We start from the raw sequence: 15,512 nt of genomic DNA on the forward strand, positions 1-15,512 counted from the left end.
CAGGGCAACGATGGAATGGTTTAAAACAAAACATATCCATGTGTTAGAATGGCCCAGTCAAAGTCCAGATCTAAATACAATCGAGAATCTGTGGGGAGATCTGAAAACTGCTGTTCACAAACGCTGTCCATCTAATCTGACTGAGCTGGAGCTGTTTTGCAAAGAAGAATGGGCAAGAATTTCAGTCTGTAGATGTGCAAAGCTGGTAGAGACATACCCTAAAAGACTGGCAGCCATAATTGCAGCAAAAGGTGGTTCTACAAAGTATTGACTCAGGGGGCTGAATAATTACGCACACCACAGGAACAGTGGTGAAGCTTCCCAGGAGTATCAGCCCGACCAAAGTTACTCCAAGAGTAAAGACCTGCAGGTCTCACTAGACTCAGTTAAGGTCAGAGGTCACACAGCTCCAGGTAGGTTGGCATAACTTTTAGACCTTAATAAATGAAGCTATTTAAAAATTGCATTTTGTCCATCATTACAGACAAATGAAAATAATAATAAATGAAATGGGTAATTGCTTTGTCACAGTACTGTTTCAGTACAACGGTGTGCATGAATAGCAGAAGACTTCTCTACACTTAATCATCCACAGGTAGCCAGGATAATCACTTATGCATCACACACACCTACACCTGGCTGCTTTATTCTGCAAGTTTATTACTTTTAATTATTATTATTTTAAGATGCTATGACCAAACAATAACAATCACACCAGCAGTGCGAGGTTTTATTTTTCTAATTAATTTCATTTTTCTGACTGCTGATGAGTTCCAGCAGAATCTGTTGACAAGTATTTGCACATGAGATATGAGCACAGAGGGTTCAACCAGCATGACAGGGAGGAAAAGAGAGGGTGAGGACTCTGATGCCCATGGCTGTTGCAATGACATTCAAGCCTTCTCTCCACAGCTGGATGTTTTAGTGCTTGCTGACTCAAGGGACACCGCCATCACCCGAGCATTCACGAGGGAGCAGCCATCAAGGCGTGACATTGAGGACCTTGGGGAGCAGTGCCCGTGAAATAGCTCATTGCAGGTGTCCGAGGAGGAATGCCGGTGCTTCTGCAGAGGACAGTAAAGTTCCTCTAGAGACTAATGTTTCTGTGTAATGCGGCCGACCTTGGGAAGAGTTCTGCTGAGGAGCAGGAGAGTGATGATGCTCCTCCCTCCATCTGATCACCACAGTGAGCAACAGCCACCGTTGCTCCTCACTCTTAGCCCTTTGGTATGTTGGTGAAGCTCGGTGCATGCGTAATCCCATTTTCCAGCTCACTTCCTGCCTTTTTCCCATTGGCGTGTGGCATCCCGGAGCTGTGACCCGTCAAATTTCACTCCAGCTGCTGCAGAAATGTCACGCTGGCCTTAGTTTCGGTTTAGTCTGCAAAGCCAATAATTTTAGGGCAAATTGGCAAAACAGGAAAGGTGGCATTTGGATTTCTGTCAGTGCATCTGATTTGGGAATATAACAGTGTTTGTTGACCAAGTGGTTTAAAGTACCAAGTGCACTGCCTGGCCACCACTGGGATTTAACTAAGCAAATAGGTAGCAGGTTTCCACTGGATAATCAGTGCAGCTGGCAACAAGTTATTTAACCCTAGCCGATGCGGTCAGAAGTTGCTGAGTCATTCCTGCTATTCAGTGCCATTTCAAGGTGGCATTATTGTGTCAAATAATTTAACAAACAAAATAATAGGAAGTTGAACTGTTAGAAAAATATACAAGTCCACATTCTCCATGCAGAACACAGGTCAAAGGTTCCCCCTTGTACAATTTTATTTTTAGCCACTTTTGCTCATGTGATGAACAACAGGCTCACGAGGACAAGACTTTTAGCAACCACATGTTCAAAATGACAAATGACAGGTTACACTGTAAATGACACATCAGCGAACCACTAAAACATGATGAAAAGAAGTTGATGAAAGCGTGACGATTACCCTGATCTTGCGTTATCTTCCTGGTTTAAATAAAAGATTTGCATTGCAGGCATTTTATTTTTCAGTATGAAATGGGGCTGCATTTATAGATCATTTTTCTTACCTCAGTTTGCATCGACACTTTGGTCAATTCAGAATCACCAGTTAACCTAACATGCAAACGGACTATGGTAGGAAGCTTGAGAAGACCCATACAGGCACAGGGAGCATATGCAAACACTCCATAGAAAGGTGACAGAGCCAAATAACCAATTATAAAAACCTCAAACAGGCAAGGCTTCTGGGGCATGAAGGTCAGACTGAGAGAGCAAACATAAACTTAGACACCCTGTTAGAGTTGGACCAGCCTTATTTAATAGATGATGATAAACACGCACTGATGGGGAAACGCAGTATGCTTCAGAACTGCGTGATGTTACGTCTTGACGTGTCGGGTCTCATGATATTTTTATACCAATGTTAATCTGTGATTGATGCATCTGTGGCCCTCTCACCAACGTAAGATCATCTCCATCTGCTGCTGAGAGGCCTCGTAGTGTCTGAAATCAGAGCTCTGTAACAGAACCCAGTTACTTTCAACAGCCAGACATCGATGCCACGGTTAAACAAAGGGTACAATACTGAGCAAATACAGGCCTTCGGTTACCCCAGGACCTCTGATAGTTTGTTACCTCACTGAAAACAAGACGGGAACATTTGCTGGCAGAAGAGAGGAACCCTTCCTAGACGACCAGAATTAAAAATCAGCAGGAACTGACGATTTTCACAGCACGATTTAGGAGATTAATTCTGCACATTCATCTCCACTCCGATCTTTTTTTAGACTCCTTTGGGTACATTAGTTTGTCATTTCCAGTGCATGTGTGAATGACAAACTTCCAACTGAAAAGAAAATGGCTCGATCTGCGTTTCTAACATTCAGTTAAAACATGCACTCCACCCCAAGTTTTGAATTTAGATAAATTTTTTGAATTTATCTAATTTTAGCCGTTGGTAGCTTTACTTTTTTTTTTTTCTCCTTTAAATCGATCTATTGATCTACTAGGATTTTCCTACATAACCATCTTTAAGGTTTATAGAGAACGGTTTGAGCCCAATTGCTTTAAGCTGATAGGAAGAAAACAGAAAACAAATAACCCCTCCTTACAACCAAGGTATGCAGAAGAGCATCTCTGAAGGCACAGTGTTTGAAATAGGGCTGTGCGATATGACCAAAGTCTCATATCCCGATATAAGAATTCTATCGTCTTGATAACGATATAAATCACAAAAATGTAAGATTTTCTGTAAATTATGTGAATCTCGGGCAGCTCGACTTGCGGGAAGTGTTTCCAGCTGCACGTCATGTAGCTTGAGTCGAGTGTTTTAACCGATGTATGAAACTATATATTTCTAGACATAAGTTGTAACGGCCGTTTTTATTTCTTAGCACCTGGCGGCTTTTTTACTTCTCATCCGTAAATAATCTGCTCTTTCACGTAATTCAGTTTATTTTGAACAGTCTCAACAGGATCTTGAGCTTTATTGTGAAAAGTTTGTGGAAAATAACCAAGCGGACACGCGATGGTGTTACCGTCGTTGTTGCCAACCATAAAGCATAAAACAGGCGCTTGTCCGACTGTAGTGTGGTTAGATTAAATATAAGAGAAAGAAAGAACTTTGAGAAATTAATATAGCCACTACAGTGACCATCAAAACGATGAAAAAAATATTGCCGTAAACGGTTTATTTTGCGACACCATGAAACAAACGATAGCGTAAAATGAAACTAGACTTTTTTATATCGTCATCCGATATACATTGTTATATCGAACAGCCCTAGTTTGAAACCTTGAAGCAGAAGACCACACTGGGTGCCACATATGATAAATCTCCAAAAACCGTGTCATGCACCTTGTTGAAGCCATGAATAAAAGCAAAAAGGGCTCTAACCCAATACGACTTGTTTTTTTTGTTTTTTTAAGAGTGCAAGAATACATTGACGAGAAGCACACCGTTAGGATCTTTATGTTTTATTCCAGCACAAGTTTGTTTGTGTTGTAAAATGGCTGTGTAGCTAGGAATTAAAGGAGAAGTACAAAATGGAAAATTACAGACAGTTCTAGTATAATTTGTTTAAATCCCTATTGTGTTTATGTCCTAAAACCACATCTAGGAAAACATGATTTCCCTGCCTTCTTTGGAAACATGGTCAACAAATTGAAAAAAGAGGGGGAAAAAAAGATTTTAAAAAATGCTTCAGTTTAAGTCACGCTCACAATGGAGGGGAATCTGAAAGGGTCAAAGGATGAAACACCATTACAGCCTGATTTTACATGTTTTCACCTACCTAACTAGCCAGGTAGCCCTTTTTTTTTTTGCATTTCACACATTTTTTTATTTTTATTTTTTATTTAAATCAACAGTGGCACAGAGGGAGGGCAGCAGCTACTAGAAATGCACCTTTTGGGCATTTTTTTTTACAACAATAATAATCACTGCTCCTCAATCATTTTCATATTAAAGCAGGCTAAGCAAAACCACAACATGAGTACATTCGAGAGAGAACATCTGCATCTTCGCAGGGGCCCTGGTGGAGTTTCCCCCTCAGAGATTTCTCCCTCACTGGACCAGTTTTACCTGGACACCCCAAAATCTTTCCTCACAGCAACGTTTGTCGAGCGTTTAAAGCGAGGGAACAGCATTATTCAGAGGACTGTGGTCAACCAGAACATCTGGTAAGGCGTTAATAGTTTTTCCCGCAAAACTGGGACCGTGTGTCGCTTTTCACATGGACCTACAGCAGCTATAACCTCACAGAAACGGATCACACGTCAACTTCCTGGTCAAAACAATACGGGATAACACTGATAAGTGAAGAGGGGGAGGGGATAAAATCCTTGCTTTCTTCCTATTTTTTTTAAAAAAAACATTCATATCTTGAAATAAATTGTTTTGAAATGTTCACGAACCAAAAAGAAACAAAGAAAAGAGAGACAGGCTTCAGTCATTTCACACATTTCCTCAGCTTTGTTATATACAAGATTTAAACATACTGGGACATGAGGACAGAGCAGTTCAAGTAATTTAAAAAGAAACTAAAAATTTGAAACCGCAGCCACACTCTGACAACACAGAGCAATACAACTTGAATCATATATCAACAATGGTTGGATGGGGGTGTTGGGGGGGAAATAAAGACGACCACACACTCACTTAGGCAGGTTATGCTGTAAATTTACAGTAATGATGACACCTATAGTTCTGTAAGCCAAAATTTCTATTGTAGAATGCATTAGGGTATCTTTCTATAAAAATCATGTTTATTTTCCGTGTCTTTTTCCCCACCTCGACAACAATAAGCATATGGCTTAAATATTTGTAAAACTACGTAGTCCGATGGGGGAACAGTGTCTCTGCCTTCTCAGTCTTGCTGAAGCGATCCTCTGCTGTATCGGTATTTATTTTGGAAAGCAGAGAAAGTAGGGTTACTTTTTTCAAATCCAAAATCTTGCCAGTACTTTTCTTTTTGTTTCATTTGAAATAAGTGTTACATCAAATCTCACCAAGGGAGGAAAAAAAGAAAAAGAAAATCCAATCCCTTAATCAAGCGCCACATTATAGCCATCGTCCCTTTTAGCGTTTTCAGTCAAGCCACCAGTGTAAACATGATCCCCCCGTTTCTCAGCAAACTCACGGACACGGAAAAAAAGAGTCCAGACAAGAGAGAGAAAAAACAAAGAACACTTTAGAAAAAGAAAAAAAAGAAAAAAGAAAAAAATAGACATCAACAACAAATACAGTGGCCGTTGTGAAGATATGCAGGCTAAGGGAGGAGAAAAAAAAGAAGAAAACACCGACAGCTACCGTTCAGGAGGTTTTCCTGGAGCAGGGAGCAGTTAGGGCAGTATGGATCCTTAGTGCAATGACAGTCAGAGGAGCGGCCGGCTGCTCGGCCTCAGCGTTCGTACGGCCGCTCGCTCTGCAAAATGTAGCCAGCTGACTCATCAGCGGACCGAAAGATGTCCGGTGGGCTTCGTCGACTCTCGCCAGAAGGAAGAATAAGGGCAGACATGATGCTTCTGGTCACACATATTCCTGCACACGCATTCGCATCCATTCACACTTTACTCTGTAAAACTACTGCGGCGAAAGCCTGGGAGGGGGGAGAGGGGGGAAGAGTCCAGTCCAGAGCATCTTCTGGAGGAGTCCTGAGCCTCATATCGTTACCTTTGAAACAAAAGTCATGTACGTGTGAGTGTCTACATGTATGAGGACGTGTAAACATCAAAATGTGGGTCGTGACAAGTGAGATTATTCTGCTAGGCCGCCTCTCTCGTGTGTGTGTGTGTGTGTGTGTGTGTGGGGTGTTAGGGTTGTGTTAAAGTTAGTTAACTATGCCTGTAACCAGTTTCATATTGTATGGGGTTTGTGTGTAATCTGCGTGTTTTTGTACTTTGTCTTCATATGTTTTCCTGTCAAGTCTCGCCTCTGAAAATTGTACATTCATCCATCGTATGGGGGGAGGGGGGTTATGTATGACACTTGGGCCACACACCATCCAATCCTGAGGCTCTCCCAGTGGTCCAATAAAGACTCCCGTCTCATCAGCGCACTCAGAATAAACAGCAGTAGATGTACTGGAGGACGCTGTACCACATGTAGCCTGAGGCGAAAGCAAACGACTGGATCAGGCACAGCCACACTGGGTCGAGGGTCATCTGCCGGGAAACCGCCTCCTTCTGTCCTTCTGGAGGAGGGAATGATCCTGTTGGGGGACGAATAAATGCAGACTCATCACCAGGATGCTCTTATGTGCTTTCTCTTGGGTTTTGTGCTTATTTGGTTATGATAACTTGTAACTACCAACAGAGGTTCAGGCAAAGCACCCCCTATTTTGGTCATAAGTCTGGGTGCTCCTGGTAACTTATTTACTTACTTGTGGTTCCTAGGCTATTGAAAAGTAGAATGGGGGGCTGCAGAAGGCTGCAGGGAGTTTTTCCTTCCCACAGTTGCCAAGTGCTAGCTAATAGTTTTACTAGTCAACTAATTAGCATAAAAGTATGGGGAAAAAAACCTGAGTAATAAACTGTAGGCAAAAGTCAGTGAAGCAACTTTCATGTATGAAACACTAGGAAGGCAAACTTTGTGTTTATATTTAAGAGAATTTGAAAGAGTCAATAACATGCTTCACTAATGAAATTAAATGTTACCTAGTGCATTGTGAATAACATTGCTAGTTAGTTTTTGCCACCAAGTTGGAAAATACATGTTGTCCCTAGCGACAGATGGGTGCCAGGCAGTCGCTGACTGGTCTATAGACCTGTGTGCTTATTCACTTGCCCCAACATCTAGTGTCTAGCTGACTAGTGACAAACATCCCCAATATAGAGTAAAAACATTAAGATTTATTTTGAAATTTCTACCAGTAAGCAGCTCATCAGCCTCATTACTTTATAGATGAATCTGGTAACAGGTTTGCATTTTCCATCAGTGTGGCAATGTCAGGTAATATTTCCATTGACAGATGAAGGTACCTTATATTGATTCTTACTGCACCTGTTGTGTAAGGTTGCACAGTTAAGACATTTTCACATAAACATTGGACAATTTCGGAGGGGATTAGGATGGAATATTTTTTTAAGGGAATTGCTTGTACACTGCTGGAAAAGTCGGTGCTTTTGGTGAGGAAGTAGGATGGATAAATTGTGCAGAAGAAGATGCCCACCAAATGCACCAGGTACCTCGCCTACACTGCTGGAGTCCAACATTATAGAGATTTTGTATGCGAGAGCATGTCTCGGTTTTTCTACAAAATGTAGAAATGCTGCTGTAGTACATGACAAATGTGTCAGCACGATTGTTTGGGCTTAAATTTAAAGAAATAAAAGTGCAAAATTGCAGAAAAGGTTCTAGCAGCTTATTGGCCAGACTGCTCTGTAGTTATGAAACAAAAGGTTTTGTTAATTTAAATAAATAAATAATTAAAAAAAAAAAACAACAATTAAATGTGAATTAACGGATTCATTTATTACCGTGAACCCATAATAAAAATGAACATTTCTATAGAAGTTAGTAAAAAACACATTAAGTTTTATGTAATGTATATGTTTATAATGTCCAAACTTTATGCCCTCCTTCACATTTTCCAAAGTGAAGACATTGCTAGGTCGATTTTGGCCCGTGGTCCTCATGTTTGACACCATCGGTATAAAAGATGGACAGCTACAGTGACATCACACACAGACCTCTGAAATCCCTTTCTGACATCTTGCAATAATCTTTTTTGGCTTTGTCACTTTGGTATCCTCAAACTGCATTTGATGCAAGCGGGCGGATCGGACTGTGAAAGTGCACCCTCATTGATTACCAACTCATCAATTTTAGATATATGCTGGATAATCATCTCTTCTAACTTTAAGAACGACCAAATTTTACAAAATGGACTCGATATTTTATCCAGCATGACCCAATAAGGGTGACTGACACTGAAATTCATTAGTAAAATATATATAGTGGTTCACTATCCCATATATTTTAGTAGGACGAGAAGTCTTTTTGCAACCACACACATCGCCAACTGGTGGCTTTTAAAATGAATGCAGGTTCAATGCAAATGAACATTGGCTTCACTTTTCAGAGCCTGAAACTAGCTCCAACTTTTTGCCTGTTTTAACTGTGTTAAGCTAGGCTGCTGCACACTATTCACTGTTAGACTGAGTATAGTTAACTCAAACTGTGCTCTTGTTATTAGGAGCACTTTTGTCATCTATTTCTGGCTTGTGCACGCTCAGGGAACAAATGTGAAGTGCTCAGGCAGGTGTATTTAACATTCAACTGCACAGGTTCTCCATTCTTGATCAATACTATCAGCATCATCCACTTTACACCCTGACATTTAGAGCAGGGTAAAGGAGAAAGCAGCATAGCCTCAAACCACAGCAAAGCGCAGTAAAGACAGAATATTTAGCTGAAATGAGACCACTGCCAATAAATTGAAGTCAAAGCAGTGGTATTGGATAAAGCTGAACCAGTTTATCCCTAGTACCATAGTTCTTCAGTTTGATTTTACCACAGTAACATACCTGTGTCGTAGAAATGGGCCAGTAGATCTTCTTTCTCCACAAACCTCTGATATAGCCAGTCAGTCAGGGCCTCAGCCTCCACAGGAACCTCTTTTATCGGGTACATCCTGAGGGGAGGAAAAAAAAAAAAAAAGCCGGGCAGTCAGGGAGAGACAAAGATGAAACACAGCAAAGGGTTTCTGGAGTCTCACTCAGCAAAGATTGTCTGGATTGATCTGTCGTGCAAGCTGCAGTCCAAAATCCCAGGGAGTCAGCTGTGGACCCTGTGCACAGCAGTCCATTTCAACCTGGCGTCTATTACAGCAGCCTGTGTTTGCTGTAGCTTCAGCTTGTTTGGGGGACTCATTAGCTGGCCAGCTCATCAGAGTGTCACAGAGAGACAGAAGTGCTGAGGGAGCCCCCGACAGCAGACAGACCACTCACTGAGCTCGCTCAAAAGTGAGTGGGAGGAGAAAGTCAGATTTTCTCTCTGTCCCTTTTTTCCCCTCAAACTGACAAAGTTAGATCAGTGCAGCTCTCAACAAACATAGAAGCTACATTTGTAAGTCACAGAGAAGCCACACTATTAAATCCTGGAAATTCAGCTTCCAACTCATCTATAGCCATACAGAGGAACTAGTAAAGCTGCAAACTGCAGTTACTTCTTAATCATCTGGTAGTTTCTTCATTTATAACTTTGCATATAGATGCTAGGGACTTATAGTTACGGTGCCAGCATTTGTTACCCGCCAGGCCTCGGCCTGAGGTCCTTAGGTATTGACAAAAAGGTGATCGAGCATTTATTTATTTATTTTAGACTACTGAGCGTTACACGGTTATATTCCTCATGTACTTGCACTTGAGTCTTGTACAGCTAATTTCAAAATTCACATTCTAATGCTTTATTATGTTTAAATGTGTCTGCATGACGCACTTTATGCTTCTTTTGATAAATGCTTTTAATTTTATGATCATGTAAAACAAAGGAGAGCAGAGTCTGGTAGAGATTTGATACATTTTTGCCTTGAAATGACTCAAATCACTGTGAATCACTTGTGCTTTATGAGATGTTTTCAGTGGTCATGAATATTTATATTCAAGCATTCCCTTCGTAAAACTTCGCGTAGTGGTTCTCAGACTTTCACTGGCACCCTCCCCCTCACTCGCTCACTCACAATAAGAAGGATCCAAGTTGAATGTTAGCAAAACAAAAAGTTCATCTTGTAAGATCAGCAAAGCCTTCGATATATTGCTTACACATCATTTTGAATTCAAACTGAAAGTAACTGTTTCTGTACCTCAAAAACTGACTTGATGAAGGTATGATAGGAAAAGTGTCTGAAGAATAAAGATGTACTAAAGAAGACCTGAATGGATCTGGACTAAAACTAATTAAAACCTCCCTGTAAGTGTTTAAGCAGCTCTTAAACACTCTAAAAACGTGACAACCTAGAAGACGAAGAAAACTAGAAAATATTCCCATTTAAGAAGACATCACAAAAAATAAAAAATAAAAAATAAAAAAAATTGTATTTTTCGTTAATAAATTCATCACTTCTAGATGGCTCAAACTCAATTTTGGATGAGAACAAACTGAATGACTGATTTGGTGGCTGACGTTGCACAAACTGTAGGTGGCTGATAAAAACGGTCACTGTTAAACAGCATAAAAAGTGCCGATGAAATCTCGTCCCTAGCCAGAAGGGGTCTCCAACAGGCTGCACTCCCACACAGCCTGCCTCTGGTCACCTTCAAATAGAGGTTACAGTCTCCTCCCTTAGACAAAGCATTTCCTCTGCGCTCAATATTCCTGACCGGATAATGTTTGCAGTAAAAGTACATCCGCGCCATTGAGAAAAGCATCTTACGAAAGGAATAGCAAGTAACGAGTATGATGCTAAAACGATCATTTAAAATGTGACCTGTGGGTTCATCGTTTAAATGTAACTGAAGAGAAGAGGCACGTTTCTAAAAGGCCTGCTGCAGACATGATTGCCATGACGATTACCTGTGCAACTAAATGAATCAGTATTCACATGAGGCTCTGAATACAATTATAAATATTAAAGAAACAATGAAAAATGACGAGTAATAGCCTGGATAATGTTTAATCTATTAGTTATCAAGCCAAAAGGAATCAATTAGTTGCCCCCAGTTGGATGAATTTATTAAAATCAACCAAGCAAAACAAGAAATAAGGGATTGAATTGATAAAATAATCTTTACTTGCAGACTTACTCAACAAAATGAATAAGAAGATACTCTAAATGAAATTATGACTTTTTAATAACCAGAGCAAACAGTCACATGAAACCTTCCATTTCCAAGTTTAAAACGTTGAAATTGTATTTAATTTGAAACAAATGCTTATTACAGAGCATTTTTTGTCTCTTTTTTAATGTAATGGGTTAAAAAGGCTCAGTGTAAAGGGACTGATGCAAAGATGGAGAGTCGCTGCAGTAAAGACTTGATCTTTGAACTGAAACCGTCAGTATGACCAAATGAGGGAAAGGCTCGGCCTGCTTGCCCCACAAACGAGGAGGACAGGAGCTGGTGATTGTGCACAAGCTCCCTCGTCTGGTTTATATACTTCAAGCGCATGTCTATAGACACTCCTGCTCATTATCCAGCAGTTCACGGTGTGGGTGTTGCTCTGAACAAGATCCTGTCTAAGCAGACCAACTTTTATGTCCCTGCCAGCAAGAAACGCCTGTTAAAATTCAAGTTAAAGCTGACTCAAGTCAACCACTTTCATCCGTTAAAGGCTCTAACAGAGCTGAACTTTTGAAGATAAAACAGCTTTTGACCAACAGCTACATTGGGCCCCCTGAACGGCTCAGCCTGCCCAGAACTGCTGTGGAAACCTGATCGGGTGATTAGAGGCCAAAGCAAGACGTTCCTCGAAGCTTCTCCTCCTGTGTTTGCAGGTATCAGGTCTCCTCCTTGTTACTGATGTGTCATAGGAGCCAACATCACTGAGGCTTTGTCTGAGCACTAAGAAAAGAGAAACTAAGAGACTGAACGCAATAGGAACATTATTATCTTTTAATAACAGTACAGAAATCAAGCGAGTTACCACCATAACAACAAAAGCCACTAAGTGCTTCTAGTTTAGTTTATGGTTGGCCATTTTTGACTTTGGGTGCATAAATAGCGTCTATTAAAAGCACAAATCTTCAGATAATTGACTGCCTTTTTGCAGTAATGATCATCAATGTGGCATCATTAAATAAAAGCGAATTAATTAATTAATTTATGATTTGCAAAGCCATGCAAGGCTTGAGAGTCTTTCACACCTGCTCCACTATAGGATGCCTTTGAAGGGCTCTCATGCTCCAAAATGTAAACCAATAGTGCTGTAACTGTGGCAGAGGGAAACAAAAACCGACTCGGGCCACTTATCAAGAGGGTTGGAACGTTTAGGGCGTTGGGTAGCAGGTGGCTGCCACAGTGGTTTCCTGCAGCTGAAATATTCATGCACAAATCAGGATCTTGTTGGTGTTCAGAGCAGCTGCAGGAGCTGAGGTTGAAGGCGGTGATGCTGGTTCGGGCCCACAAACAAAAAAACCCCACCAAAAAAACCCCAAAAAAACCAAAACCCAACACACATAGATAGAACACACTCGCCCGTATCAGCTGCTTTCTCTGCTTTATCAGCCTGGTTTGTTTGGCGAACAATGGCCATAACCACATCTGCAGAAGTGGCTCCAGATAAACCACTGACAAACCAAATCACTCAGTTTATGGGATGTTCACTGGTTTCATTTCCTGCTCAGAAACCAACTGACGCTTCATTTGCATCTCACACAAGCTGCAAGAATATTTTCTAATTACAGCTCTAAGTAACCATCATGATCATTTATCTTTCAGGTTAAGCGGCTTTTTCTTTCTCCAACAGTACAGTGGCACAGTGGGTAGCACCATCACCTCAGACCAAGAAGGTCTTTGGCTCCCACACAAACGCAAAGCAGGAGATGAAGCATCGCCAAATATGTTTCCAAACCATCTTCATTCTAAGCCAAAGACTAAAAAATATGGTGAAGCAAATATTCCCTTTGGCTTCACCTGCACAAGTGCATAATTGGTTTTCCCTGCGTCAGGAGCAGGCGCTGGGCTCTCCAAATCACGGACAAACAGAATTCCACATTCTTGATTTTTAGTTCACAAACGCTTCTTATAACGACTCCTTGTAAAGCAAAGGGGGGGTCTAGCAAAAAAAGTTTGGGAACCACTGGCCTAACCTGAGGCTTCAAAGCAGGACTTCAGAAAACGGGGGATTTGCTACTAGTAACCTGATCTGACAACATTATTCTCCCTGACAGATACAAAACTAATAATAATAATAATAATAATAATAAAAATAATAAAAATAATAATAATGAATTCTTTTTTAAAAAGGTGAAATGAGGTCAAAATAGACCTGGGTACCCCGCCCACTTAAAGTTGTGGGGAAATACTAGAAACAACTTTATACGTCTTTCAGAAAATGTCCTCTAAAAGTGAACATTTAAAAACCTCTAAACTATCCATGCACAGTATGCAGCATTTGTCTATACTCTAAATCCATCTTTACAGAGTATTTAAGAAAAATATAAAGGATTATATGTCCTATTGCATCTGCACAAGTTACTATGACATAATTATTGGCTGCCTTCACTTTAAATCTCTTAAAAAAAATTTTCTGGTGTCACTACACACAAACAAAGCTCTGCTGGATGTATGTATAAGGATATCACTCCAAACACTTTTTTTTTTCTTTCATTTTTAATAGCTGGTAAATTAGCAAGAATCCAAGAGCATGTGACACTGAAAAATATAAATCTCTAAAAGTTAAGGATTTAAATTTTAGGTAAGAAGAAATTTTCAGGTTAGCGATGAAGGCCACGACTCTGCTGGCTGCTGATGTTTTAAAGTTGTGAACATCATCATCATGGTCTCACTCACAGGAAACAAATAGACCGGTCAATCAGTGCATCGCTGCACCTACGGGTCGCATCATTACAGTGGCTGCCGGAGGACGAGCCGAGCGCTCTCTAACAATGCTCCGCTGCGTTTGCAGTGGTGTGAAAAATGAAACGCTGCTCTGCTGTGCCAATGTTGTGCTGAGAGAGAAACAGAGTATGGTGGTGTTTGTATCTGCTGTGTGCACAGTTTCAGCACCACGTGTTACAGCGTACAACAACGGTGGCGGCGGAAGCAAAGAACCGGCGGTGATGTGTTGGCGCGGGGCCACGGCTGCGCTCTCATTTCCACCCTAACCCACTTGGCACCGACTCGCTTGTTAACCTGAAACTCTGGCGAACGGACAGACAGCTGGGGGAGAGCAGCAGTTTCTCCTGTCAATAACCTTCAACGTCAGGCTTTTACAGCGTGCTGACCTGCGCTACGGGCAGCAGAGGATATAGATCCTCACTGACATGTGATGTACAAACTACTGCAGTCATTTTCAGGACTTCAGTGAATAAATGACCAATTTTAATAGCATAATTTTCTTGGATTGATGTGCACGTGTTTATTCACCAGGAAAACAAATCAGGGTAATAAACAGAGTAAATAAGAAGCTTTAAGGCCTTCATATTTACAGTCTTGATTGAGTCATTTAGCTTCTGTACAGCTCTTATTCTTGAGATACTGTTTCCACTCTGAACCGGCGTAGGAAGCTAATTAAATTTGGACAGTGGCTGTAAAAGCCTGTCCACTCGACAAGACTCTTTGGAGCGAAGCCAGTCATTGTTTGGGGACTCTATAAGGTCCTAAATCTCCGGCTGTGAAATCTCAGGAAATAAAGACTATGTCTGGGAGATCTGCACTTGGACACAATGGTGCAGAAGGTGAATATTAAGATTACTGGCCAGCGTAGCTGAGGGACAAAAAGAGAAAAAAAGCCTCCTGTTCCTCTTCCTGTATCTTTCTCATATAGATAAATGTTTTCAACAGCATGCAAAAAACCTGCCGCCTCTGATTTCAAACTATCAGTCTTCCTGAAGAGTGAAGGTACACTGCACAAGATGAAACAACAACAAGTGTTTTATTTCTACTATGCTACAACAACACACCACAACAGCGGTCATGTGATTTCCTCGAGGTCAGTGCCAATCCCAAAGCAAACCACACGCATGCTCTCTGAGAATCCTAAGGGTCGCTGCTTGTGAAACACCAAGAAGCCCTTATCTGCAATCAGAGAGAAGTTGAGGGATGGTAGGAGTGTGCTCGTTAATTGCTCCATTTAGTCTTTAATCTGCTTCCTCTCCGTCTCAAGACTGTCTGTACTGGAGGAAATGGTTTGATGCTGGCATCAAGAGGCACGACCAAAACAGATATAAAAAGACCACAGGCAGAGGGAGGAATGGTACTTTTCCCTTCACATATAAAACTAGGGCTGCTCAATTAATCGAATTTTAATCACGATTACGATCTGGGCTTTCAACGATCATTAAAAATGACTGAGCCGATTATTAGCCCCTCCCTCATTTATCCGCGACACCTTAAAGGTCGGTCCGTGAAAATATTGTCAGGCATAAACCGGTCCG

At 41.1% G+C, this 15,512-nt stretch overlaps 1 protein-coding gene and 1 long non-coding RNA gene across 4 annotated transcripts in view; one reads left to right on the forward strand and one right to left on the reverse strand.

Moving 5' to 3' along the window:
• The window catches only part of LOC102203710 (uncharacterized), an 18,453-nt gene extending 16,468 nt beyond the window's left edge, over positions 1–1,985 (forward strand). For both annotated transcript variants that reach the window (XR_311684.1, XR_311685.1), the window contains exon 2: positions 913–1,985. This is a non-coding gene — a long non-coding RNA (uncharacterized LOC102203710). The remainder of the gene's footprint in view (positions 1–912) is intronic.
• Positions 1,986–3,778: 1,793 nt separating this feature from the next.
• lpgat1 (lysophosphatidylglycerol acyltransferase 1) overlaps positions 3,779–15,512 on the reverse strand; it is a 63,232-nt gene continuing 51,498 nt past the window's right edge. Inside the window, exons 7-9 of one of the 2 annotated variants that reach the window (XR_311686.1) lie at positions 9,004–9,110; positions 6,477–6,686; positions 3,779–6,148 (exon numbers count right to left, since the gene is read on the reverse strand). Coding sequence is in view for 1 of the 2 variants with exons in the window: in XM_005731078.1 (XP_005731135.1) it covers positions 6,535–6,686; positions 9,004–9,110 (259 nt within the window). In the remaining variant the exon portion in view is untranslated. Of the gene's footprint in view, positions 6,687–9,003; positions 9,111–15,512 lie in introns of both variants that reach the window. The other variant, XM_005731078.1, reaches the window with a different exon arrangement.

This window comes from Pundamilia nyererei, unplaced genomic scaffold (genome assembly GCF_000239375.1).
Source record: "Pundamilia nyererei isolate P.nyererei 1_Seehausen unplaced genomic scaffold, PunNye1.0 scaffold00041, whole genome shotgun sequence".
Lineage (NCBI taxonomy): Eukaryota > Metazoa > Chordata > Actinopteri > Cichliformes > Cichlidae > Pundamilia > Pundamilia nyererei.